Here is a 27,545-nt window from a genome sequence, read left to right as displayed (position 1 = left end):
CTGCATACACAAACACACACACACCATACACATGTTCAGCCGCCTTGGGCTATAAATAATATTTTATTTTCTTGCTTTTTTGGGTGGAAATATCCGAGAACGCGTTATTTTTAGCAGGCGTTGTGCCTACAAATCGTTTGTTGTTGTTTATTTTTAATGCCCCAGCTGGAACAGCAGTCGCCCAGAGGGGCGTGGCCGAAGGGGGGGGACGCTGAAACTTTGTTGGGAAAAGAAAGGAAAACTTTCGGCCGGGGGAAAAATACAAAAAAAAAATGAAAGCTGAAACAATTAATTACACGGGTAAAAGGACAGCTGGGGATTCATTTTCGGAGATAAACCTTCCCCAACGATACCAACCTTTTCAGCTTAGCCCCAAAAAAAAAACCCCAATCAATGCAATTTAAATTAAATAAAAATTTTTGTATAATTAAAAGCAAACAAATCATTAGCAGAGATTTGGCAAGAGTTGCGCTTTTTGGTTGGCTTCCGTGATTCGCCTGAGATGAATCTTGTGCAAAAGTGCACAAACTACGCCATTTGTCCACAATTTTAGTCTAAAATTAACCAGCCAGGAAAACGCAATAAGCACGCGACAAGGATGATGGAAAATCGACGGGAAATCCGGGGAGGTTGACTGATTAACAGAAATATTCAAAACAAAAGGTGATCAGCGCGCGAAACAAAGGCGTCAACAAAGGCGGCGAAGTAAGATTCGATTGAGCGGGGTTATTCCCCAATCAGTTGGCCAACGAAGGCAGTCGCATCCACACACCGGGATCGAGGCGGCCAAAACTCAAATATTTCGATTTGGAAATCACATATTTTGAGTGTGCGAATATTTTTCACCATTTTTCGTAATTTCTTTTTCGTGTTCGCCTGACGCGTTCACCTGTTTTGCCAAGTTCGCGAATATTAAGAGAAAGAGAGACAGATAGAGAGGAGAATGTTGAATACAAACTGTCATATTACGCATACGTATCGCATCGTTACGCATACGCACCGTTGACAAGAGCCGCCACCAAAGGGTGGTGGCAAGTGGTGGTCGCAAAAAGCATAAAAAAATATAAATGATAAAAAAGCAAAAAGTGAAGGCAAAATGGCAACACACACAAGTGTACATATAGCATAAGAGAGTGTGTTCTTCTTGCTATTCAGTTTTGCAGACGACGATGTGGATGATGATGATGAGCGAATTGCGGAATTTTTCAGCTCCCCGCGGCCACATTAAGTGTTGATTGTGTGCGCCGCTCTATTAGCTGGCTCTCATTTTCCCGCATTTTCCCTCCCCCCGCGCACTCAGCCCCCTGTCGGCTGAATTTTCCACTTATTTCAGCCCGCGGCGACCAGTGAAAATTTTTCGAGCCAACTCAGTTCGTTCGACGCGCGTCTGCGGCTGAGGCTGGCTGAAAAACTGCGACCGACCAAATGTTTTGTTCCACACACTTCAGAATTTGCATGCAAGAGATCCGGCCAGATCCAGCCAATAATAATGCCATCTAATACCCCCTGACAAGCGAGACACGGGCGGCCACGCGCTATCAATGCAAAATCGAAGCCGAAACAAAAACAGGCACACAAGCAAAAATAACACACAAAACCGAGCCACAAAAAACCAAAAAGTGCAACACGCCACAGAAACATGCAAACCTGAAATCAAACAAATAATAATTCAATGCACACACCTGCCAAAACAACACTCACAACAACAAAATACTACAACAACTACAACAACTACAACAGCATCTATAGTGATACCTAAATTCAATACAATTCCAATGCAAACACATATGATATTCAACGGCATTCACGCCTGCTGTGGTCCATAAAAGTGCATTATTATGCCATTCCGATATAAAACACTTTTCGCACCACAAAAACTGACACAAATTTAAGACCCGATGAACACAATTTCAACAATTAAAATACAGAAAAAACACCTCTTTCAATAGCCATGAATTTAACATGGCAGCCAAATAAAAACAATGGCCACAAAACATTTTAATTCCAAAAAACTTTTCGCACTCGGCCAAGTTTTCATTTCACTTTTCATTTACTGTGCATTTTTGAGCCACTTCTTCTCTTTTATTCTAACAAAAATAATTTGGCAAAACCAAAAAAGGATACATATTTACCACAGAAACTGTGAACAAATTTAACCCCAAGGATTATTGCTTTCAAATTTAAATTTCTGGGATGTGAATTGGATTTCAAAAGCCCATTTTCTTGCTTTACATTTTTTGGGTGAATCACAAATGCACAGAAAATAATTATAAAGGTCGTGTGATTTTTATGGATATTTTTTTACGACACAATCTGATATAGAAAATATATTTTTTTACGATTTTTGGAAAGAGTTTTTGCTTTATTATCTTTATAAAAATATATTTTAAATATTTGTAAGAAAGCAATAGATATTTAATATCTACAAAGAGAATTTCACAAAAAAAAGGAAGATTTTAGAAACTCTTAGAGAGATTTTCTGAAATAATAAAGCTGTATTTATTAATTGAAAAAATAAATGAAAGAAAAATATCATTAAGCAATTCAATAATAAAAATCACATATCAAAGATCATAAATATAATATTTTTTTAAACGTTTCAAAAAACAGTACAATTCTCAGTGTCCCCTTTTCTTCTGATTGTCGATTTGACTTTTGAAAATTTCTTTTCAAAATTGAGGAAGTAATTTGCTTAATTATAGACAAAAGTTTTCACTCAACAAACCCACGAATATGGTTGCCAAAGAAAAAAGGATAAAGCGCCAGAGGGATTTTGGCCGCTGAGAGCTTTCTCCATAATTCATGAATGTCAAATTCGTATTTAATTTATGGATTATCCTCTCAGCCCCCTGGCCCACACTCTGTTGGATTTATAAGTTCATAAATCTGCGTCCATTGCCGTTTATTTACAAATAATTACTGAATTTAATTGCCGGCCAAAAACTTTGGCGCACAAATTTGCACTCGAAATTCAGCGTTTTGTTATAGCAATCGCTTTTGTTGTTCTAGTTGTTGTTGGTGAACGGGTTTAATTAATTATAGCCAAGAATTCTCACTTTTCGGGGCAGCTGCAGTCATAAATTTGCACCGGAGAAAGAGAGCGAAAAAAAAAAGAAAACAGGGAAAGCATAACAAATCAGTGGTCAAAATACATAAATAAATAATAAATAATATTTTATTAATATTTTTGCGCAGATATCGAAGTGAAAAATCGTATGTGTTTCCAGTGAAAATGAGCAAAAGACGTTCGTGAATCACTCAAAACCCAAAAAAAAGGAAAAGAAAAAGAGAAATTTTCAAGAAAATTATAGCAAAATATTTGTGAAGCAAAAAGTGAGAGAAAAAGAATCATTTATGCAAAGTATTCGGGGCTAAAAGGATTACAGCACACTCAGGCCGCACAACATACACACACTTAGCACACACACGCTTTCGCCATGGCAGACACTGCCAAGGACAATGACGTCATCGAGGGGGCGGGAGGAAAAGAGGCGGGAGACGAGATGGAGGAGGAGCTGGAGGAGGAGAGCACCACCACCACGACGACAACAACCAAGAAAACCTCGCAGTGGCGCAAAACCCGCTCCACCAAGGTACGACTACGTAAAGTGGAAAATTGGGTGGAAATTCGTTGGGGAAATTCGTCGTTCGCTCGCCCCCGCTCGCCTGTCAAACTGACAAATGCCCCGACGGATTGAAAGTTCCACTCATCGTTGATATATTTTCTTCTTTTTTTCGCTGTTTTTTTGAGCAAGCGACAGTTCGTCTTTGCATTATTTTTTATAAGATTTTGCATGCTCGTGAGGCTAACAAGAAAATTAAAAAAACATAGGAAACAAGTGTAGAAAAACAAAGACATTAAATTTGTAGCTTTATAGAGAGTTTGCTTGTTATTTATTACCAAGAAAATATTCATTTTTATTCATTTTTCACCTAAAAGGATATCAAAAACTCTATAAAACCCCAAAGCACACATGTCCCTTATGTTCCTTTTAGTTTATTCATCGATAGCTAATTAACTGAAACATTTAGTGGCTCTTTTGCGCTTGGCTGAGCCTCTGAAAACAAACAAAAACCAAGACACATTAATCACCATCGAAGGCACAGCCAAGTTCTCGCCCTAATGTATGCACATACTTTCGGGACAGAAGGAGGGGCAGTGGCCGGGGACCAGGAACTGCTGGACCACTAAAAGGGTTCCAAACTTGAAACGGGGAGTAAGAGAGAAAGCATTTCCAGGTCGCTGAATTCGAGGAGGGATAATCTCGGAGAACGGGCCAGCCCACAATTGCCACTTTGATTGTAGTCAGCCACATGGGACCCAATCTGGTGGTTTCGCTTGCTTTCCTTCGGGGCTCAAGTCTGGACGCATAAATTACTCTTGAGTTCGGTAAGAGGAGGAGGAGGAGGAGGAGGAGTAGCTGTGGTAATTCCAGGGGATGCAACAGCTACTTAGATGTAAGAGATCCTGGCGCACCTGTCGCTCCTGCTGCTGAATTCAAAATGCTGAAGGAGCAATCAATCAAGCTGTAAAGTATTTATTAAACGATATTATGAGGTTTACCTTGGCTCAGGGATAAAATGCAGAAAATTGAAGAGGGAAAATCCTACATACATACATACATAATCCACCCCCAAGAAACACACACTTACACACGCACACTTTTGTAGAAAATGTAGGAGGAGATGTGGGAGGTGTTGGATGGTGGCTTACATATTTTTTTTAATAGCTTCATTGTTTCGCTTAACAGGATTTCATTTCACTTAATGTACCAACACTCTTGTGTGTGTTCTTGCTATCACACCTACCTCTCAGAAGGGGGTCCTCGAGATGGAGGTCCTGGAGGGTGCAGGGGAGAGAATATCACACACCCCCTCATTCACCTTTCATTGTTTGGCGCTCGGCCTGCTTGTTTTGCCTTTGCCCAACGGCATTTTGGCACTGCCTTTCTCAAATCAGCAAAAAAAAGGAAAAGTATGGGAAAAAGGAAAAGCAGAGGAAAAATAAAAAAAGCAAGGATGAAAGCAAAAATAACATTCTCCGACTGACTCCAGCTGGCACAGAGCAGTCCTATATATCGACGCATTTTCGCGAAAGTATCGTATGTCGCTTTTTTTCGAAATTGAGATTTTAATGCAAAATTGTTGGGCACCTAATGTCTCACTACCCTGTGAAATATTATAACTGAAAACCCTATAGTTCCGATAAAAATTAAGTTTCAATTTTGTCTTTTCTATAGAGCTTCCTAAGAGATTAAAGCACAAAAAAGCTTCTCCTGTAAAATTGGATTTTTCGACATACGATACTTTCGCGAAAATGCGTCGATATGAGCATTCCAACGGACTAACATTTATAAGTACACTCTAAGAAAATTATCTCTTAATATTAAGTGAAATTTTTAGTTAAAAATTTATTAAATATTAAGTTTTCTTTATGAAAAAATGAGCAAACAACATAATTCTTTCACTTTTAATGTTATCCTTTTCATTTATTTTTCTCTTCAATTAATTTCGATTTTTTTAATTTTTTTTTCTCGGTGTACATCCCGAATAGTTGACTTTTTATCCGCAGGTTTTCATGGCAGGCAGCAATCAAGGCACAACAATAACAACGGCAACAGCAATCCCCACACACACACTTCCGCTCTGTCGCTCTCTTTGACTTTTCCTTCCTTTTTTTTTGTCCCCCTTGCCTATGCTTCGCTTTTCACCTTATTCCTCGCTTTCATCTCCGGGTTTTCCTCCAGCAAGGCGAAGTTTATCAGGAAAATGGTAGTGCAGGGCAGTCAATGCAGTCTGCGGATCGATTTAGGAGTTTGAGCCATTAAAAAAAAAGTGCAGTAAATAGGAAATCGCAAAAGAAGTGGCAGCATTGAAATCCGGGATGAGAATGTTGCAGGATACAAATAACCGATATGGCAAGCCATCACAGACTTTAAATGGGATTTTTGTGAATGAAGTTACTTTTTGAACAGCAAAAAATGCAATAATAAGTTTTGTATATTAAAATTTAGCAATAAATTGTGAGAGGTATTTTTATATGTTATTATGATAATTTATTATGATTATAAATGATGATCTTTGTGGGATGATAGCTTTTCTTTTTTAATTTATAAATATAAAATTAAATAATTTTATTTTCTTCTTTAGTTCTTAAATAATGGGTTTTTTTTAACCGGTGTTAAATTCCTTAGTGTCCTTGAATTCTATGATAAAAACTTTATTATTTTCCCTTTAAAGTCGAGTACTGTTTTCCTTTTTATATCCCTTAAACTTCAATCTCCTTTAGAGCTATTGTCATCCTCATCAGTAGGTGCTTGAAATTTCCTAAACACCCGGTTGCATTTTACAATCATTTGCATATTTTATTGAATTAAATTTTTAATTGATTTAGCACAAGGCGTTTTAAGTTCGTATTTTACGCTCTTCCCACTTGTTTTCTTACTAACATTTTCCCAGCTGCTACTCCAGTGGCTGTCCCTTTCCCCGCACACTTTCCTTTTGCGGCTCAGTTTTCCACTTTAGCTTGAATTTCCCGTTGTTCCCGTTGTCTCCCTGGCTGCTGCTGTGTGTGTTAATTTCTTTAACAGTTTCTTGTTCTTCGTTTTATGCGTTTTGACGCGTCGTCCCCCTCCAGACATGTCACTCCGCTTTCCTCGTTTTCCCCTGAAAAAAAGTGCGGGAAACTCAGCTCCTTGCAGTCACCTCGTAAACTGTTGGACAGGGAATTTTTATCTTTTAATTAAAACTGATGCGACTTTTCCTGGGTAAAAAAAAAAAACACACACACAGAGAGGGTGAGAGAGTCCTGTTCCACTTTTCCACCTGCTCGTCCTCATACGTATGTAGGTGAGCGTTAATTAAGCATTTTACGATTGTTTCTCATGTGAAACAGGGGTGCTGAGAAAATCCAAACCAGAACCATAATGTGAAGCCTTCGTGGCAATTTTGTTTTATTTGCCGACTCTAATATATAAATGTTTATATATGCAATAAAATTAATTAGATGTTCTTCAAGTGGCTCGGCGCATGGCGGCAGCTGCTTTTCACTCATTTTGCGCAATTAACTTGGTCAGAAGGGGCAACAAAGGGGCCGGGATCATTAGGGTTCAGTCAAGAGGCTAATTGACTTTGAGCTGGCTTGGCCTTTTCCACCCCCCAGAAGGGGGTTTTCAATTGGGGCCAACATAAAAATATAAAAGAAAAATCAGATAATAAAAAACGTTCTCAAGGTTCTGAAGTGAAAATTGAATAAATTTGCATTAATATTATTTTCCGCTTTATTAAATTGAATCTTCATATCTAAATGTTCTGTTGAACATTTCAATAATGTGTCACTTCATTCGTAAATATTGCGCTTTTTGGCGTTTATTCACATGGCCATCTCTGTTATTGTTTTCTTTTCTGCGTATATTTCCATGTCATTATATATGCTGAATATAAATTGGTTTAATTTGAATAAACAGTAGAAAGAGGCGCAATATACAGGGACATTAAAAGTGTATATGTGTATTCATTTGCAAGAGTTATTTGCTTTGTATAAATCCTTTACGAGCAAATTACGTTTTATTCTAAATGAAAATGTTGTAGATTTTGTATAATTAATCCTAGTGATTAATTATATATTTAAATATGTCATTGTACTTAGAAACCTTTAAATGTATTACCACAAATTCCCCTTTTTTATATCACTTCTGTTTAGCATAAATCATTTTATTACCATCATTTTAATTATTCAATTAACTATGGTATTTCTAATTTTGTAGAACGTATACTTTCCACAATTTAAACTATTTTTAGGTATAGATTAATAGCTACTTATCGTTTGAATTATTTATTTATTTCTTGTTGGTATTTTATATATATTTTATACATATATTTTACCTACTTATCTATAATATCATAAATAATCAACAAATTCTCTTTACCATTTCTCTTCTCTTTGCAGGTAAGCTAAGCTACAAATTCTACTCTTGATTTTAAACTTTTCTGAGTAAGTTGGTCATTCATCGTAAGATATTTCCTGACTCCCTTCTACTCCTTAATAATAGGGAAATATTTTAAATATTTCAAACTATACACAAACCTTTTAGTGTTGGCCAAGTTAACACAGCTGAGAAATAGGGAAGAGAGCGAGCTGTTCGAAAATAACACACAGATACTTGTACCTATATCTACACCACGCGGGTGTGTGTGTGTGTGTGGTTGTGCATGAACAAGCAGTTATAAATAATTTCTGGCAAAAAATCAGCAACTTTTTCCGTTGATCTCCAAGTATAGAGCGTTGGCTCGTTGCCAAAGCGAATTGCGCATACGCCGTGTGGTCCATTCGTATTTCTATAAAATTGTGTGAGTGTGTGTGTGTGATTTTGTAGATATTTGAATATGTCTTTGTATTATAATTTTTTCTCTCTCTCACTTGGTAATTTTCTTCTCTGGAGAATTTTCTCTTTAGTTGCGAATTTAAGGGAAATATAACCAATGAATCTCTTTTGTTTGCTGTTTTATTTTCTTTAAGAAAATATCCAAAGGTCAGGGAGGGTGGCAGGTAGGCAGGAAGAGGGGAGGGAGGGGCTGTCCCCGCTGCCAAATTGTTTGTCAGCTTCTCACATTTTCACTTCGCATTTTCATCACATTTGTTTTTCCTCGCCCGACAGCGGCTGCTGATTTTCTCACTGATGCTGTGTTGTGGCATGGCTCATTAATTTGCGTCTAATTAGTTTTGATTTTCGTTTGTCAATTGGTTGGAACAAGGACTCGTTTTTTCCCCCCAACTCTCTCTTGTTTCCGCCCTCTCTCGGCGAACTTTCCGCATTTTCCTCAGCTGACATGACTTTGGCAAAGAACTTGTCGCAACAGCACAGATCAAAGTGGGCAAATAACACAAAATAAATATAAAATAAATATTAAATAAATACCAAAAGTTGTTGTCCACTTTTTTTCACCCATAACGTCACTTATGAATGGTTCCACAGAACCTTCGACAGCTGTCGGCCAATGCCAAGTGAAAAATCGACTGTCGGCGGGTCTGTTTTAAGCGATTTCCGATGCCAGATAGCTCTATATGTTTTCAATCCAATTTTATTCAAGATTTAAAGCTTTAAAATAAATTTCTTATTTATGTGCACAGTGAATAAATTAAGGGTTATTTTAAGGGACTTATCTGAAAATAATATTGTAACTTCTTGGTTGCTCCAAAAATTATATTAAAATTTAAATTAGATGTTTTCTCACTAAATTATTATATGGATTTTAAATGTTAAATATTAAAATACTATTCATTTTCTTCTCTGCACATTTTCTCTCTACAATTTCGCATTTATTTCGTTTCATTTGTTGACCAAATTTGGTCAAGGCGCTGTTCATTGTAATGCAATAAAATTCAGCAAACGAGACCGACCAGCTACAGTAGCAGCAATAACAATAACAAAAATCCATTTTCCATTCCCCGCAGCTTCTGTTTTTGTTGCTCATCATGTCCGTTGTTCTTCTGAAAGCTCAGACATCTTGGCATGCAATAAAAACAAGCCCCAGTGGCACAGAGAAAATGCAGCAGCAGTCCCAAAGAAAATGTCAGGGGGGTTTCTCAAGCTTGTTGCATGCTGGCGAAAAATGAAGAAATTGAGGGAGGTGGCTGCTCCCCCAGGCAGCTTTTCTTTTTTGCATTCTGGCCGAGAGCCAAAAGTTTTGTCAGAGGACCCAGTGACATGACAGGCGATTTCCACCCTTTTTGCTAGCTGCCCCTTTGCAACCCCATCCTCCGTTCAACTAAATGGCTGAAATAATGTATTCATTTCTTCTCATGCCAATTGCCCAAAATGCCATTTAACACTTCCTCAAGGGGACAGAAAAATACGAAATGGGAACGTTAATGGACTGGTCACTCAATGCGTCCAAATGGCATAGCCCAAGGGGTTAAAAGACACCGAAACAAGAGGCTGGGACAAGCAACCCCAATTATGAATGCCAGAAAGTGAATGCATAAAATTCTGAGAGGGAATCCGAGATGATCCTGCGGTTCGGTTGCATTTCAAATGAGTTGCAGCATTCCACAAAACCTTCTTGTTAATTATTCAAGATTTAATTTTATGCCAACTTTAACTCGGTGTAATTTGTCTTAGTTTAATACAATTTTTCTAAATATTTAAATGAGTTATTTATGAGAACTAGACAAGGTATTTCTGTGATTTGAATTCACAACAAAGGCAAAATTGAATTAAAGCTTCTTACATTAAATAAAACTATTGCTAAATTTGAAGTGAAAATATCCGAGTTGTACAATTGGAGGATTTGAATGAAAATACTCTTAGTTATCTTGGTAACTGATGTAAAAACTTGCATCTCCTCCCAAATAAAACTCATTCAAGTCTTCTCTTTTTTTGCCAAAGAACATTTATTTGGTTTATTTAATTTCCTTCGATTTTCTTTCGATTTCATTGTTCAGATCTAACTACAAGTTCGATACAATTTTGGGGGCTGCTTAGCACTTATCAATCGTTAACTAACTCTATTATTGTTCGAATGTATATATCATATATCTAAGTATGTATAGTAGAGTATATAACCGTACTCGTAAAATGTTCCTCTATTGTAGATTCTTTATATGTAAAACTTTTATAATTTTCGATTAATACATTTTGATTCTTCTTCAGTGTTTCGGTGTATGTGTTCTTTTGTGTGGGTGTTGGTGTTGGTGTAATGGTTTCCAGTTTAAACTTCAATTTAAATTTAAGCGAAGCCCCTCGAAAGACTCTCAGGCAAACTTGGCCCACATCCGCTTAGAGCTTTGAGCGTTTTGATGAAACTTTAATTTCCATTTGGACACACTGACAGCAATCAAGTTAAACCGCCCCGGCAAGAGTTAAATACGCCGGGTTTTTCCGCCCGCTTTTCCGGCCCTTCTCCCCCCTCCCATAAACATTTTCGCATTTTCCCGGCCCATTGTAAAGTTTCAATGCTCGCCGTCGAACGGGGTCAAGTGTTCAAGTGTGTTTGCCACTCGAGGACTCGAGTCCTGAAGTCCTGCAACAGCGGCAGTAACAGCTCAAAAGAAAACAATAAAACGCTGCGGCGTGCCAAAATGAAAAACAACCGAAAAATATGAAAGCTGACAAAACAACACAAAAACAAAAAGAAAAAACCCAAAAAACAAAGTACAAGTAGAAAGAAAAACACCCGTGAACAAAACGCAACCCAAAAAGGCCTCGAGTGCGGCTAGAAATCAATACAAAAAAAATACAAGAATACAAAATAAAACAAAAATTGAAAGACAAAAAAAGCAACACAACAAAGTGTCTGCAACTATAGCCAGCTGCCACGCCCTTAGTACTTTTTCAATTTTTCCGAATTAAAGCCTTGATTGCCGCCAGCGCCATAAAGTAGGCAATGAAAATTGCTAGAAGCTTAATGAAAATTGCTCGGTGTCACATTCAATCAATTACTGTAACAATGTGTCCAATATTCTGGCAATCTGAGTAAGAGATTTCATTTTAAATAATGTGAGAAAAACAAAAACAACACTTTTTCATCCAGTAGAAAAATTCAGACAAAAATTAATGAAAGGCAAACAAAGAGCTGTGGCTGTGGCAGCGACTGCCAATGCAAAAAATTATGAAATTAATTCGCTCATTTTCCGGAGCATCCTTTGGCGCTGACAACTCCGCTGAATTCCTTAGCTCCCTGCTGTTTCAGGGGATTTTTCAGTGGTTTTCCTTTGTCTTTCCCTTGGCGACGTGTCGCCGGTGGTTTATTGTTGCTGGAAAAACTTTCTTTTGCGGGTGCCTCAGCCAAAGTGTTTGCAGTTAAAGAAAATTATATTAAAAGATGTTATAAATTTTAATTTAAAAGAAAAAATAATTAATTTAAAGGTTTAACTAGCCTTAATAAATGCTTAAATGATTAAAGGCTTATCACATTATTTTGTGGCTTAAACGGTTATAAGGGTGAAAGCATACCTAACTATGTTTTAAAATATTTTTTTGGAAGAGTTATGGTTATAACGAGAATTTAAGAATTTAATTAATTTATTAAGAATTAATTATTCTACAAAATTAAATTTTCAAAAGGTGGAAAATCTAGTTAATAAACATGGAAGCCACTTTGATATGAAAGATTACTTCATGAATTTATGAATTTCTTGATGTTAATTTCTCTCAGTGTTTTGTGTGTGTTCTAGGTGTGTAGTGATGTGTGTATGTTGTGCACTCCCAAGACTACCGTTACTAATTAGCGCGCAACCTAGTTTAACAGTTCTTCGAGGGTTTATCTTCCTTCAGCAGTGATCTACCCCCTCTTTTTGATATCCGCTTCTGCCCCATTTTCCCCCCGCATTTTCCACGCCGTCATTTTCCACGCCTTTTCCCACTTTTCCCGCTCAACTGAAAGTTGAACCCAGTTGAGTTCCTCTTCTTATTAAATAGAAACCTCCGCGGCTTGACTTCTAGCCGCCGTTGCCTTTGTAGCATCTTCATTTGGGCCACCAACTCATATCTACTTTTTTCTGTCCTTAAGTTGGTTACACTGAACGAAAATCATAAGACTCTAGACCTCATTTAATATGACTTTTATATGATAGTTATTTTGTTTATGGTTTATTTTGATTTGTGTATTGATTTTCTGTTGAGAACAAAAACTTGATTTTTAAATACAAGTTCTTGTTTACTTAGCAACTTTTGACTGTTGTTCATTTTTGTAGTTTAAAATAATTAATATTTGGTAAATAGTTTTGTTATTTGTTGCCTATTTTTTCATGAAATGTAAGGTGTATTTTCTTTTCAAAGGTTAATTAATAAATAAATGCCTTTGCATTTATGTCTGATTATTCTCGGTATATTTAGCTGTTATTTTGAAACTTTTTCTCCTTGTATTCATTTATGATGTGTGTGTGAATTGTTTTCAGTGTATATATATACCAGCGGCTGTCTCTTTTCTATACAAATATAATTTCATTGCGCTCCGCTTTTTGGGGCGACGGCTGGCGCTGGAAGGCGTAAACGTTGACGATTAACTGCGCCATGAAAATGAAGCAAAATAAAACGATTAGAACTAAATACAGAAAGATATCGCGCAGCATTGCTCTCTCTCTCTGTCACTCGCTCTGTTTCCTTTACTCGTTCAGGGGCCAAAGCTCCAGACTCCGGAAAACTCCAGATCCCGATTCAGATCCAGATGTCATGGCTGCGCCGCTGTTGCCGCTTCTCCCGACGTGGCTTTTCCGGCTACCCGTCTCATTGCCTCATTACGGCCGTGCAAATGGGAAATGGGGAAACGGAGTTGGGGGTATTATACGCGGAGACCAGCTGCAATGAAAGGCGGAAAAGCGCAAAGAGATGGGGAAACGTGAGTGAAAAGCAGATGGAAATAACGTGCAGATTATTCATATCCCCCCAACACGCACACGAGGGCAGCAAAAAACGAACAGCAAATGTAGAAAATTCCAAACAAGAGGAAAACACATCAGGAAAGTTAAGAAGACTGCTAATACCCTAAATATTATTTATTTAGCAGTTACATTGTATGGTCTTTTCATTGTATTTATTCCCATTTGAAACTAGGATAAAATATCTTAATATCGTCTATATATTTTTTATAAATTTTTTCTTTACATAAATTGAATAAGTTGAAAGACAGCTCTGAAGATAGCCCCATAACGAAAAAGGTATTTTATAAGGAATTAAAATCTTATTAAAGACTTTGTATCATAAAAACAATGTTCTTAAAAATACCTAGTAGTTGCCTGTAGACTAGATACATTCCCAAGATAAAGTTAATTATTATCCCAAGTGCTTATTTCCACCACTGAATAGCTAGTTTCCCTGGCAACACAGCCATAAAAGACTCATGGACTCCCCAACCCAACGGAATACGAATCAAAATAAGAAATATGTATTTAATGTGGCGTATTCACTGCAGTGATTTATCAAAATTATGCCAACAAGGTTACAAAAAAAAGAAGAAAAAAAATGAAGAAAACCAGAGCCAGAAGCACAAGCACAAGCAGACCGAGAAGGAGATAAAGACGCAGCCTGGACAAAGGATTATCTCTGGCCGGCGAGGAATCCCGGTTGCCTGGTTTCTGCCTTGTGTGTCCTTCTCCCCAGCGAATCTGAATCTTCCATTTATCCCCCCCTAGAAGCCTTGTGGCTACATGAAAAACTTCTCGCCACGATTTTTTATCACCAGCATAAAAAGAAAAGATGAAAAAGGGGAAAGGAAAGTCTCGCGACACAGGGAACAGAACACAAATTACGCATACGCCGCGTCAGCCGAAGACGAAGGGATCCAAGGGCCCATTCAGAGCACGCCCACAGTAGCACGGATATGTTGCACAATTGCATTCCATGTTGCCAGATGCTGCAGATGTTCTTTTGCCCCTTTTCTCCAGTTCCCCTCTGTGTGCATTGTTGCACATTTGCTCTGCATGTTGCCCAATATGTTATACGCTGGCCAAGAAGAGTGAAGCCCAGCGCTCAGTTTTGGGGAAAAGGAAATTAAACAAATGAAATTTAAGCTGAGTGACGATTGAGCAACCCACAAAGGGAATTAGATTCCCGGATTTAACGGTGCAGGAGGCGTGGCACACACGGGGCTACAAGTGCACCGAAATGCATGCCACTCGACCTGACCCCTCGAATTTCCATACTCCACTCCGAGGCCGCCTTCCTTCCAGCTCAATCCACTCGAAAGGCTCTCAATTAGTGGGTAAATAATTTAAACGAAAGCCAGTTGGGGAAAAAATTAAGCAAGCTCTGAAAAGCTAAATCCCTTCAATGCAGATTAAGCCAAGGAGACTCTTTGTTAATTTCAAAAAGGAATCTAAAAAGAGTTTACAATTATGTTTTAATTTGGAAACTGGAGGAATTTCTACTTATTACAGTTTATAATAAATTGTATGTGATTTACATATATTATTCTCCCAGTGTAAGCCCCGTTAAGCGTTTCCAACTAACAAAAAAGAGGGCGATGAGGTCAGCTAGCTGCATCTCGACGCTGCAACGGATTAAAAAGCGAGCTGCCAACTGCAATCAGCAGGCATCCGGTATCCGACGACCTGAAACGGACATCAGGCAGAGGAATCCTATTTAGATTTGGATTAATTTCTGCTTTTTTTTCACGCCCTCCTGAACCCTGAACTCCTCACGGTAAAAAGCCAGGGGTCGCCTCGCATTCAATTAAACGCTTATCGCGACCCTAGCACTCGCTGAATAAGTTTTTGGCCCTCGAGCCCCTAGCTAGGTTCCTTCTCAGCAGGGGAAAAACAATTTTCAAAGGCCACATTCCACGGCTCGCACATCATTAGGCCGAGTTTTTGGAAAAAGGCAGGGAAAATTGTTGGAAAGCGGGGAGGCGGGAAAGCCGGGCTAGAAACAAAGCGAAGCGCATCAAAGATTATGAAACTCATTAAAAAAGTTTCTTTTGGCGGGGCAACAAATCTAACAATCTGAGGAATGTGACGCAGCTGCCACGCCCCCGCACTAACGCCTCTTTTTCAACATAACTTACGGTCAATACAACAATAACAAAAAAGAAGCCTAATAAAAGGGGGTTGGGCTTTTGGGAGGATGCTGAAAATAAGTAGGCGAGTTGCTAGCAAATGGCCAAAAGCCCCAACTGGGATTTGGTTTTTTCTTCACTTAAGCTGTTTATTTTTAGCTCTCAGTGTGCAAAAAAATAAAAGGAAATAGTAATAAAATAAAGAGCTTACACATAGTTAGAGACAAATTATTAGAGGCAACTAAACTATTTATATAAAAACAAGCTGCAATTTAATAGAGTTTTTTTTTCGTAAAGTAAAAAAAGGGAAATTAATATTGTGAATAAAATTATATTTGCACATGACAGGATGACAGGATTATTAAGTAAAACAAAGTTTCAAAGCAAAAAAGTGTTATAATAATAATTTAATTTTAATTTTTTTTTTACTTTTAAAGTTTATTGTAGTCTTTTTACAACAAAATTCACGTAAAAACAAATAAAAATATATTTTTTTATTTTTAAAATATATAATCTCAACTTTTACTAAATATTTTTCAAACTATTTAGAACACATTTTTATAAATCCTTGTTTTTTTTTAGAATTCCATTCCTAATTAAATTAATTTCAAATCTTCATCTATTCCCCTTCTTAAAATTCAAAAGAATCAAGGTTGAGTCAAACATTTGTTTAAAAAAAATTCTTTATTCATTTGCCAACTTTGAACTCTGTTATTTTTTACTACGGAAACTCTCACACACTTGCAAAAGAAACTTTTTTATTGCTCGGCATACCTCTTGTGAAACTTCTACAAGTGACTTCTATTATCCTGACCCCAGCTGTATAAAGCGGCTGTAAATAAAAACGAACGACTACGTGATACCCTCTAAATAAATGGGTCGCCAGGGAGAGGAGCTTGCAGCCTGTTGCTGTTGGAGCGGAAACGAAAACTTGGTGCGTTTGGATTTAAGAGCGCTTCATAAATTAGATGTCAAAGCCCAGGATCAGACGGCCATGGCAACACCCACACAGGACTCTAGGCCACACACGTGCTGCCGCACTGTGCGTGTGTGCGGGTGTGTGCGGGTGTGTGTGAGTGTGCAAAAAGGGTCAAAAGGCTGTCAAAGGAGTTGGGCCAAGAATTCGCTGTTGCTGGCAAAAGTTTGCGGCGCCTGGCAAACTTATTAAAGAGTTCGAAGCCAAACAAATTGGCAGGCAGGCGGCAGGAGGATGAAATTATGGGGGGGACAAAATGGCCCAGGAAAGTGGCAGGCGGGGGGAAGGGGAAGAAAACTTGCCAAGGCATTGCGGCCATTAATTTTCAGTGACGGCGCACACGAAATGCAAATGAAACTTTCGCCGGAATGTTGACAGTCAGTCAGTCAGCGAGTCAAAGGGGCCACAAAAGTCAATGAAGTGTTAAATGTCCTGCGGTGTTTCGGTTGTCCCCCCGAAAAGGTGCTGTGTTGTCCTTAGCACACACACACATTCACACACATGTCCAAAAATTGTCTGCGGCTTTCCATTTGCATTTCTGCGTGCTTGGCTACCATAACATCAAAGCGGCAAGTTTCGCATCCTTTTCTGGATTTCAACTCATACTCTCCTGTCTTCCGAGAAGTCATATAATTAAAGCAACAATGCCAGACAAACTCGCGGCATAAATCACCTTGGCGGAGCAGGGAAGAGTTTTCCCTTTGCCCGCATTTTCCCGTCACTTTGTCAGCTTCATTCATGGGTTTTTCGCTTGGATTCCATTCATGGCCAAATACTCCGCTCTCACGCACTTTTATGAGCCATTTCTCCCCCTAAAAATCCCCAATTGCCCCCCAAAAAAAAAAAAAGAGGATATACACGTTACCAATTTATGCTGAGCCGCTCGTAAACTGGCCAAAAGGCTGCAAAAAATTCCACTAACGAGCCCAGGCGGTAAACTCTTTTTCCCCTCTTTTGGCTTTTGTTTTTGTTTCTCTTTTTCTTTTTTTTGGTAGCTTCACTTCACTTGTATATTTTCGGTTCTACGTGGCGTATGCGTGATATTTCGTCGTTTGAATTTCGATTCTGGTTTTTATTTTTGGCGAAAGTCGCGTTGTTTGCCGTTCGACGTTGCTGGCGCGACTCCGGTTGGCTTTAATAGGAAGCCGCTTCTTATAGCCGCCGCTACTGCTGCTGCCGTTCGTGGCTCGTCCTTCGTCCTGATTCGGGCGAATCTCACCAGTTGAGCCTTGGCTTCGGCTTTGGCGCTTCGTTTCCACGATTCGTTCGGCTTTCGTCCTTTTCGTGCCGGAAATTGTTGTTCAACAAATGCAAAGAGTTCTCAGTCAACAGGCAGAAACAAGGAGGAAGCACGGACGGGGGGACTGCACGTCCTGGCACATCGTTGGTGAAGGCATCGCAGTTAGCTTGGAACGGAATGATCTCTTATCGGAATTGCAGTTCGAAATTACGGGTTTCACGTGGATGATTTTCATGGGTTATAATAAAGGAAGTTCACAGAAAATTATAGAGGAAACATGAACTGCTTTTGTTTGTATTAAAATAAAGGGAACAAAGACTGGTCTTTTATGTAAAAAGAATATTTTTGCCATTCCGGATAACATATTTTGTTTTTATTAAATTAAACATTAAAGTGCAATATATTTTTTATACTATTTTAACTTTCTTTTTGAAATCTTAGCAGCAAATTTTGTTCTAGAAATATACAAAGAATAAATAAAAAGTGCATTAAATATTATTATATTGTTAACTTATATCCATATTTAGTTACTTTCACTCTACAGTTCATAAATAATTATAATTCACAGCCTAAATGTAATTCCCAGCTTATAAGTTAATTACCTAATTGCCGGAAATATCCATTATTTTTGATAACTCTCGATAATCTCTTGCCATAAGCCAGTAAACCTCCCTGAGGGATTTGCCATCTAATCCTTTACAGAATTTCCCATCGATCTGCCAGGTTGTGTGCGCCACCCCAAAGTACACACATATTCGCAATTTTTCTTGTCTACGCCTCCTGCCCGCCCTGTCATGTTTATATTTCCAGCCGCATCATAAGGCAAACATTTTAATTTGCCATTGCCACGCCCCCTCCATCCATCCTACAAGGATATATAGCGCCGCCCCCACGCACAGGAGGCGCCCAAATATTGACACTCAACTAAGCCGGCAGGCAAACGCTGACCAAAATCAACGTTGACACCCAAGTTCCCACTGCCCCGCCGCTTTTGCAGATCCATCGCTGATGACGCCAATCATGTTCTTGGCCCCACCATCAAAAAAGATACATCAGGAGCAGAGGGACTGGGGTGGCCCTGAGTTGCCGTCAGTTGGCGTGACAAGCAAGACTTTCGACTTACAGGAAGCCAAGGGCGGAAAACTGGAGGAGTAGGTCTGAAAGGAGGTGGAAAACGAAGGCTGAGCAAGCTGAGCAGGCTGAGCAGACATTGGCACAGTTTGTTATTATTTAAATCAGGAAGTCGACGAAATTTCCGGTGCCAGTGTTGGCATGGCCAACAAATTGGCAGCTGACTTCCGCCGTCGAGTCAATTAAATTTTCCCTTTAAGTGATTTCTGTCGCCATCAAATGTCGCAGCATCCAGTGGGAACAGCCCCCCTTTTCTCGCTGCTTTTCCTTTCCTTTTATTTGCCGCCCGATTTCCTCTGCCCCGGCAAAGGCTCCATCCGCGTCTCCTAATGAGAAATCGATGTGTTGTAATTTGTTCAAATCCAATTTCGGAGCACGGCCGTGTCTCCAACCGGGAGTCCGGAGTCCGGACACCACACCTGGCCCCCAATCGTCACGGGATGCTGTTTTGATACACGGAGAATAAGTAATAATTATCAATAATTTAGCAATAAATAACAATAATATAGGATGCCTTAGGATTTCCTGACACTTATAAATAAAATTATTACAAATGAAGGGGAAAACGTTGTCCCTTCTCTCAAAGTCTTTAAATAAATCTTAGAAATTGATTTCTCTTCAAATAAACCATAAAATAAAGCTACTAAATATTTATTTAGTAAACATTTTCCCCCAGTGCAGCCACCCCGTGCTGTCCCCTATTGGTAAGGGCCCGTTTTAATGAGTTTTTATTGCGCTTCAGGTGCTTTGATTGCTGCGATTTTTAACTTGATTTACGCGAGTTTAGTGGGCGTCTGACTGAATGGAGTGGCGTGGGGAGAAGGCCCACTATTGATTTTTCAATTAAGCCGGACTCCCATTTCCCCCAAACCCCAAAACCCTCTGCCATCTCAATGCATTTTGCATGTTTTTCGCGTGTTGCCAACATTTGTTGTTCGTTTGTTTGTTCGGTTTGTTGAGTCGCGAAAGGAGGAAGGACTTGTCTTTTGTAGCAAGTTTTATGCGCCGCATCCTGTGCACATAAAGGCATAAAGGCCAGGGGCGTAGTTTCGGGGCGGAAAATGACAGGGAGTGGGGTGAGGGAGGGAGGGTATCAGGTTGGGGGGAATGGGAATGGGCATACCGGGTTGTAGCGCAATTTATGCGGTAATTGCTTTTTTAAGCGCTTCGCATTTATCTTTTCGACACAAGTGAAATGAGTTTCTGCCTCCTTTGCGTGCCTTTTGTCGATTTGCCAGCAGCAACAACAACACCAACAGCATTAAGGATAGCTACAAGGATAACAGCAACAAATACTACAAAAGCAGAAGCTGCCAGTGCCGCCTGTCACAACTGCCAGCAAAAGCCAAAAAAAAAAAAAAAAAGGAAAACTCAACTACTTACAATGGCATTTTTATGACGTCTTCTATTTGTCTGCGAATCACGTTTGCACCCCGACCTAGCCCCCTGACCCCTCTTAGGGCACTGAAATAAAATTAGAATAAAATTTAAGATTGTTTAATGTGAGTAAATTTCATTATTCTGTTAAAATGGAGTAAGCTTTGCTTTGGATTAAATGAAATATTGGCTTGTTAATTATTGTAAAATATTTATGTATATAAAATAGCTCAACTAGTTATTATCATTTCTTTTTTTCAAAATTGTTCGTAAATATTTATTTTTGGGTTTTTCCTAAAGGAAAATTTCTAAACTACAATTTATGCAACAGAAATAATGCTTTATAAATTAAATACTCAATTTTTAAGTTCTTTTATTTATTAAAACAAATAATATTTTAAATTGGTTTTAGTCCAATTTTTGAAACTATTTTTCTTTTAAAGTCTCCGTATTACTCTAATTTGTTCTCTGTGCAGTCAACCGGTCTTTTTGTTCTCTGAAAGTATGCAGCAGTGTCTCCTGTTATTGTTGTTTATGGAAATTCCGCACAAGTTTTTCCCTCGTCTGCACCTCGTTGTCTTCCCTTTTCGCCCCTCGCTTACCACTACCCTAATTAATTTAACGCAATTCGCTCAAAAATTACACAAGAAAAGTTGATAAAAACGAAATGAAAATGATATGCAGGACAAGGGGCAGGAAAGGGCAGAAGGACATCGCGGAAAATGGGCGCATCTGGATTCCTGGGACCTTTGCAGGTTGATTTATGGACGTATGCATGTTGGATAATTTTCATTTTATGTTTTGCCCATAAAAATTACCCGTATGGAAAATGTGTCATTTCGAAGATTTTAGAGGTTTGAGGTTTATGGTTAAATTGGTTTTATTTTGTCAAGGCTTTTGCCTACTTTAAATTTATGTTTATTAATTTAGTTAATTGGTTTTTTTCTCTAAGCCAGTTTTAATATTTTCTGGTACTTTGGTTTGATTACCAATTTAATATATGCTAATTTTAAAGTATTTGTTACTTAATTTTAGTTTAAATAGCGATCTCCAGTCTAAATTGTTGAAAGATTTTAGAAATATATTTTAATTATCAGCGGCTTCAAAACTTTTCTTTCTTTAAAAAATACTAAAAAATAGCACAGCTTGGCTTAAAAAACACAACAACAGGTTAAACGATTAAAAAAATAAATTAAATAAGATTAAGTATACAAGAATTTAAAATAATTGAGCAAAAATAAGGTCATACCTTAAAAGTAGTTAAATGTTATGTATATCGATAGCCACAAAAAAGCCTATCGGTCAGTGTTGGCAGTGCTCCAACACAAAAAAAGAGAGATCCATTTAAACAAAAAAGGACAAAAGAAAGGATAAATTTTTTATAAAAATACTCAAAAAACAGGACCAACCAATTTTTTTTTTTTTATTTAAATTAGTTTTTAAACAGCTTTTCCGCTATATTTTTGGTTTAATCAGTTTATCGTGCTATATATGCCCCATCAGTTGGAGATATGTGCCAGGAACGATTTAATTGTGGCAACGTGCATTAACCAAATATTCTAAAAAGGCATCGTTTTTAGGACAGATGTTTCAAAATTTGTACGGACAAAGTTTCAAAAAAAGCCAGATTTGTCCCAAAAAAAGTCAAGTTGGCAGCACTGCTATCGATAGCTGTTTGCTCATACCGATAACAGTTTGGTCACACTATTGAGCTCGGTTTACGTTTTTTTGCCACTTCGAAATTAAATTTGTTCGCCGTCAGTTTAGCGTTTACTAGCAACAATTCATTAAGTTACAATTGCACTGGCTGCAAGTGGGTAGTGTTCCTCAGTGAAAAGAGTTTCCCAGAAACACCACGCGACTTTCTGTCAAGAAAAACCCGTGAAAATCCGGCTAGTTTTCGAGTGTCACGCCCAAGGAAAACAACAAAAGAAGTTTGGGGGAATACAAACGGGAATTCTCGTGCGTGTCAACAAAAAACAGCAACAAAGAATAGTGGAAACAACAAAAACACAAGCTAACGGTGAACTAAGAGCACTCAAAAGCAACAAAAACAACAACAATGGAGGTTAGTAGCGCTTGTTGCCGCTGCTGCTGGGCTTCAAGTGTTTAAATTGTTTTTTCATTGATGTTTTTTCCAGCGGCGCTGGTTTGCCTTGAATGATTTCATTTTTTTCATTCCTTAAATTATTTTGTTTGTCCGCTCTCCCTCTTTCTCGTTATCTCGCCATCCCTCTCCCTCTCTCTCCCCCAGCAATGCGATTACGTCAGTTTTGTGGCTCTCTCCGCTGGCGTTCTCTCTGTTTTTAAAATTCTGGAGTTTGCGCTCTCTTTCGGCTTCGCTCTCTCTGGTACTCTCTTTCACTTCGTCATCAAAAATATATTTTTTTGACATTCAACTTCAACCCCATTTCACCTCACCTCCCCTCCACCCCACCCCCCGCTAGTTATTGATTCTCCCATGTCGCCTGATTCATTAATTTAATCACTTTTATTATATCATCGCCCCGCCGCTTTCTTTTTCTTTGTTTTTCTCAATTTATGTCTCAGTTTTTGGCATATTTTGCATTTTTACATAATGTTTCGATTTGGCACAGGTTTGCTTATCGCGATTGAAACAGCTGTTCGGTGCTCGTTTACCGCTATTTCGCGACCTTATCGGCGAAATTGAGTTAGTCACTTTCCGGCAAAAGTGACGTTCTATAAGATACAAGATATCGACTTCCTCAGCTTGAACGTACACCTCGTCGAAAGATAAACCCTTTGTAAATAAAACCCATTGCCATGAAAACTACTCATAATATCAGGGCTCTTTAATCTATAACTTGATGAAGGGCATTATTTTAATCGCAAAATAATTCCCTTGATATGCTTAGGCTATATATGCTATATGCTTATATTAGTTTATATTTTGAAATTACCTCATTATTTCATTTTTAAGCTCTTGAAATTTCAAGAGTTCGTTTTGGTTATTTTAGAGTCAAAAAAAGGAGAATGTCTGTTAATTATAATTATGATTTTGACCTCTAAATAAAAGACAATCAGCACAATCCTTAATAACTATTAGACCATATAATGTTGGAGAATTATTAGTCAAAATTTAATCAGAAAATATTCAAAAAGTATCAATAAACTTAACACAAATCCCTTAAGATACTATTTAACTTCTCAAACTAAAAACTCTTCAACAAATCAAACGTCAACATGGAAGCCTTGTGGCTTAACATTTACCTGAAGCCTGTTGACCGAGAAACATATTTAATTAAAACGCAAATTACAAAGTATGGATTTTAATCCAAAGGCTTAGTTGGACATAAAGAGAAGGCTAATTTCCTGTGGTCGACGAGGCTTATGCATCATTTCTGATTCACCTAATTAAGTTTTCCTCTCGAACGTAGGCTAGATGATGGCCTTTCACCTAAACGCGTGGGATAATCCCCAGTTCTCGCTTGCCCTCAATTAAACCGAGCCCCTCCGGTAATACTGGGGGTATTTCTTTCTGATCCTCCATTTACCTTACTCGGACCACTCTTTTAGCCCCACTTTGAACCCCCTCCTTCGTTATTTAAGCGGAAATACTGCCGCGGGGGCGTCAAAAGCGCATTTAACATCGCTGAGCTGAGTAATTAATCGCCTTTGCTCTGCTTTCCCGTTTACTTTTCGTGGGACAGATGGACAGCCATCAAAGCAGACATGAAAAGCTTTTTCTCAGCCCCGGAATAGGGGCATAGAATGAAAAACCAGAGAAAAATACGCAAAAACGATGAAAAAACAAAAATCACAGAAAAGGCTATGTCGGGCAACATAAAATTGCTTATTTCCGTCATTTAATTGACGCCAAACACATGAAAATTGATGAAAGACAAAACCATCAGTGGCTGCAAGCAAAGCAACGACACAAAAAAGATTAAACCTGTTTGGCTCATAAAAATAAGATTCACAACCTAGTGCTTATCTACAGTGCGTTTCGGTATTGTAAAAGGGGCTTAAGACTACACCATTTATGTGCTAATTTATAGGGGAATAAATACTTAAATAAATACAATGAAACAATGTAGCGAAATACAATGTTTGCCTTATCAAGGCATAATGTATTAAACAAACAAGAAAAGGTCAACTGATAAAAGATACAATAAGGCTAATATTTAAACAAAATGTAAATAAATCATTTCCAAGAAAATAAATCAACACTGAAACATTTAATGAAAATTATTATCAACTCAAATGGAGAACAATAAATATTTAACTGATAAATTCACCCTTGTATTTGTATTTATGAAATCAATGAACTTACCTTGTTATGAATGGCTTATCAGGCAATAAATTATATTACCATAAGTGCCTTACAATAAAGAACCTTACTGTACTTGCTGTTCTTATAAATAGAAGACTCAAAGAGATGACACACATTTTAACCATGACACAATCTTGTGGCGCGGTTTAAAGCACCGAGAATAAATATTTAGCAAAGGCTTCTTGATTTCTCGATTCTCTGGGATTCTCATTTCTATTTGCCCACGCACTTAGCACATTTAACCAAGCGAAATCAACCTGCTCTGTTCAATTAGCACCCAATGGGTTCTATATACTATATTCTATTTTATATATATTTCCAAGTAAACTTGATAATATTCACCGCCTAATGCCGTGACACGATTAAAGCTTTTAAGACTGCCCGTAACCCAAACTGCTGTCGGCGAAAAGTTACGGAAAAGTTGTTGCCCACTTAGATTTTGGTTGTTAACAAGCCCCGTCCCCACGAACAAAAAACTCAAGCTTGTGGGTTTTGTTTGTCGTCGGAGGCTGGCTGGTTGGCTGGCTTAAAACTTCTGGGAGTTCCGAGGAAGTGGAACCAAAAGTGCAGCTGCCAGGCGGCCACCGGCCCACATTTATTACTTGGTGTTGGCTTCGAGTCGCCTGGCATTACGCATTTTCATAAATTTCCACTTACTCATCGGGGACAGGAGCCTGTGGAGATAGGAGGATGGATGAAAGTCTGTAGTCTGGGTCTGGGTCTGTGTGTCTCTGGCCTTATAACACGCTCCGTTAACCGTTTCTGGCTTGGATGGGCATTACTTCATCATTCGGTTGAAACTTTGCATAATTTTCATTTATTACCGCAACCGTTTTTTTTATATATATATTTTATGCGCCCTTGTACAAGTATCTCTGAAATCTGCCATCAAAAAAGTATATATATTATGATTCCCAGGGAAGTGACTGACAAGACAAGACAAGGCCTCCGCTCCATTCCACTCCACTCCAATTTATCTTACAAATTTAATCTCTTCACATAATTTTCTCTGCGTGGCTTTCATGTAATTACCTGCCTCTCGCCAGAGCATTGTGTCCTGCTGTATATTGTTCCCTCATTTTTCTGGGAAAGTTTTCAGCTGCCATTTTTATCTGCTTACCATATACATAAATCTGACATTGCCTTTTTATTTACGACCAGAGTTTTCCCCTTTCACTTAATAATGCATTTTGTTCTCCTCACTTTTTAATTGCAGGTGAGTTCGATTCGGAAGGCAGAAGATGACCATCCTTCAGATTGAATTAAATTAAAGCTTTAAATTTATATGGAAAGGCATGGGTAAAGTATGTGGGGGAATTTAAAAAGAAATGCGGTTAAGGGAAAGGAGTTTAAAAATGTATACAATTTAATAAAAGCAAGTAAAGTGACTTGAGATCCTTTTAAAGTAGAAAGAAGTAGACCTTGATTCATCTTAAGTTAAGATTCTTAACACATTTTTACTACAGAAATCTTTTAAGCATAAAACATAACTTGAATTAAAAGCTGTTTAAATAAAGTAATAAATCAGTTTCCCTGAAGTATTCCCAAGCACCTGCTAAAAATAAATCAAACGCCTTTTATTAAGATGTATTACAATGATGAATTTCAATTAAGCGCATCTTGTAACTGATTTATGAATAGCCAAAGTCAGCTTTACATGTGTGGGAATTTCAAGTCTTACATAAGACAATGAACATCATCAGCAATTTTAATTTTGCCACTCTTTACCATTACATGCTGACTAACTGACTTTGTAATGTATGTACATATACCTCACCCTCCTCCCTCCTCCACTGTGTGTTGCATGCCACAATGGCTGTGCCGCGCCCACTGAAATGTGAGATTTATGGCGGTGGCGTTTTTCAAATCCGCCAAAAATCGCGTGATGTATGGCGACAAAAATGGCATGCAATGATTACCACACTTTGTGGTTTTTACTTCGCTAATATTACCTCAGAAATTCTAATTCAGCGGTCACTGAGGGTGGGGAATGGGTCACTGAACTCGTGGGTGCACTTGCTGCCGATTGTTTAAACTATTCCCAGGGAGTGAGTGTAAACAAATGTTAATTATGGCCCGCTCCCAGTGGTTAAAGTCAAAGACCCCATCTCATTCAAAGGGAAATCGGGAGAAATAGGGAGAAAAAAACAAAACAGCAAAGGAGTAAAAGAAAAGTGGGAAAATTTACATGAATTTTTAATTAATTTACATCTTAATTTGTCTGGCACTCAACTTTCACTGAGCGACGGCAGCGGCGGAGGCGGTCTGTCTTGACAGTTTGTCACATTACCCCGCCCCCAAAAGATAACACCCCGAAGGTTCCGCCCCCCTCGGTTTGCCTGCCCTATTATTTACAACATTCCTGAGCAAAAACATTTGCCAAAACGTGACCCAGGCCAGAAAGGCACTTTTAAAATTCTAAGTCAAATGTAAACTACATAAATTTGCGTACTTCCAGAGGAGCATGGGAGGGAAGAGAGCAGGAGGGACCTGGGACAGACCATAATTTATTATGATTCTACTGCTGACTGGCTTATTTGGGCATCTTATTGATGATTGGGGCTCAAGTCTCCAACTGAGAATGCGACGCACGTTTCTCATTTTGTCTAAATGCGTCTGCTACTCAAATTTCACTTTTTCTCTCCTCTGCAACAGCATTGCTCTTGCTCTCCTCTACGAGATGCCCCCGAATGCCCCTAATGCTCCTCCGCTAAAGCATCATAGCGACATCTGTGCATTATGTGCCGATTCAATTTAGATCGGGAAAGTTGCCGCCAACTGCACCAAGTTTTCTATGGCCATGCCAACTGTCAGTTTCTGCCAGCACCCCGGTGGCCATCCGCCTCATCCAACGATTCTCCTCCACTCTTCCGCCTCAATCCCGCTTTGATATCGGAGATTTCTGGTTGCAACGATGCGGCAGACACTTGGCTTCGGTCTATACCCTGTTTATAATAATGATTTAGGGGTATATTCTAATTATAAACTGGGAAATTTTGAATTATTTTGATTGAGTTTGAATTATTGATTGAGTT

General features: G+C 38.4%; 2 protein-coding genes across 14 annotated transcripts in view; one reads left to right on the top strand and one right to left on the bottom strand.

Moving 5' to 3' along the window:
* Positions 1-27,545, top strand: part of tmod (tropomodulin) — a 56,170-nt gene that overhangs the window by 15,143 nt on the left and 13,482 nt on the right. The window contains exon 1 of one of the 13 annotated variants that reach the window (XM_070287043.1): positions 3,226-3,593. The exons of 9 other annotated variants lie outside the window; for them this stretch is intronic. In XM_070287043.1, coding sequence (XP_070143144.1) covers positions 3,438-3,593 — 156 coding nt within the window. In that variant the 5' untranslated portion in view covers positions 3,226-3,437. Of the gene's footprint in view, positions 1-3,225; positions 3,594-21,921; positions 22,285-27,545 lie in introns of those variants that run through there. 3 more of the 13 variants (XM_070287052.1, XM_070287053.1, XM_070287048.1) reach the window with 3 other exon arrangements.
* On the bottom strand, positions 12,153-17,579 carry LOC108073714 (uncharacterized). The gene is made up of 2 exons (XM_017165457.2): positions 17,334-17,579; positions 12,153-13,298 (listed from the first exon to the last, which is right to left on the bottom strand). The coding sequence occupies exon 2, from the start codon at positions 13,070-13,072 to the stop codon at positions 12,929-12,931; it is 144 nt and encodes a 47-aa protein (XP_017020946.1). The 5' UTR covers positions 13,073-13,298; positions 17,334-17,579; the 3' UTR covers positions 12,153-12,928.

This window comes from Drosophila kikkawai, chromosome 3R (assembly GCF_030179895.1).
Source record: "Drosophila kikkawai strain 14028-0561.14 chromosome 3R, DkikHiC1v2, whole genome shotgun sequence".
NCBI classification, from domain to species: domain Eukaryota; kingdom Metazoa; phylum Arthropoda; class Insecta; order Diptera; family Drosophilidae; genus Drosophila; species Drosophila kikkawai.
This window is presented reverse-complemented; position numbering and strand designations above follow the sequence as displayed.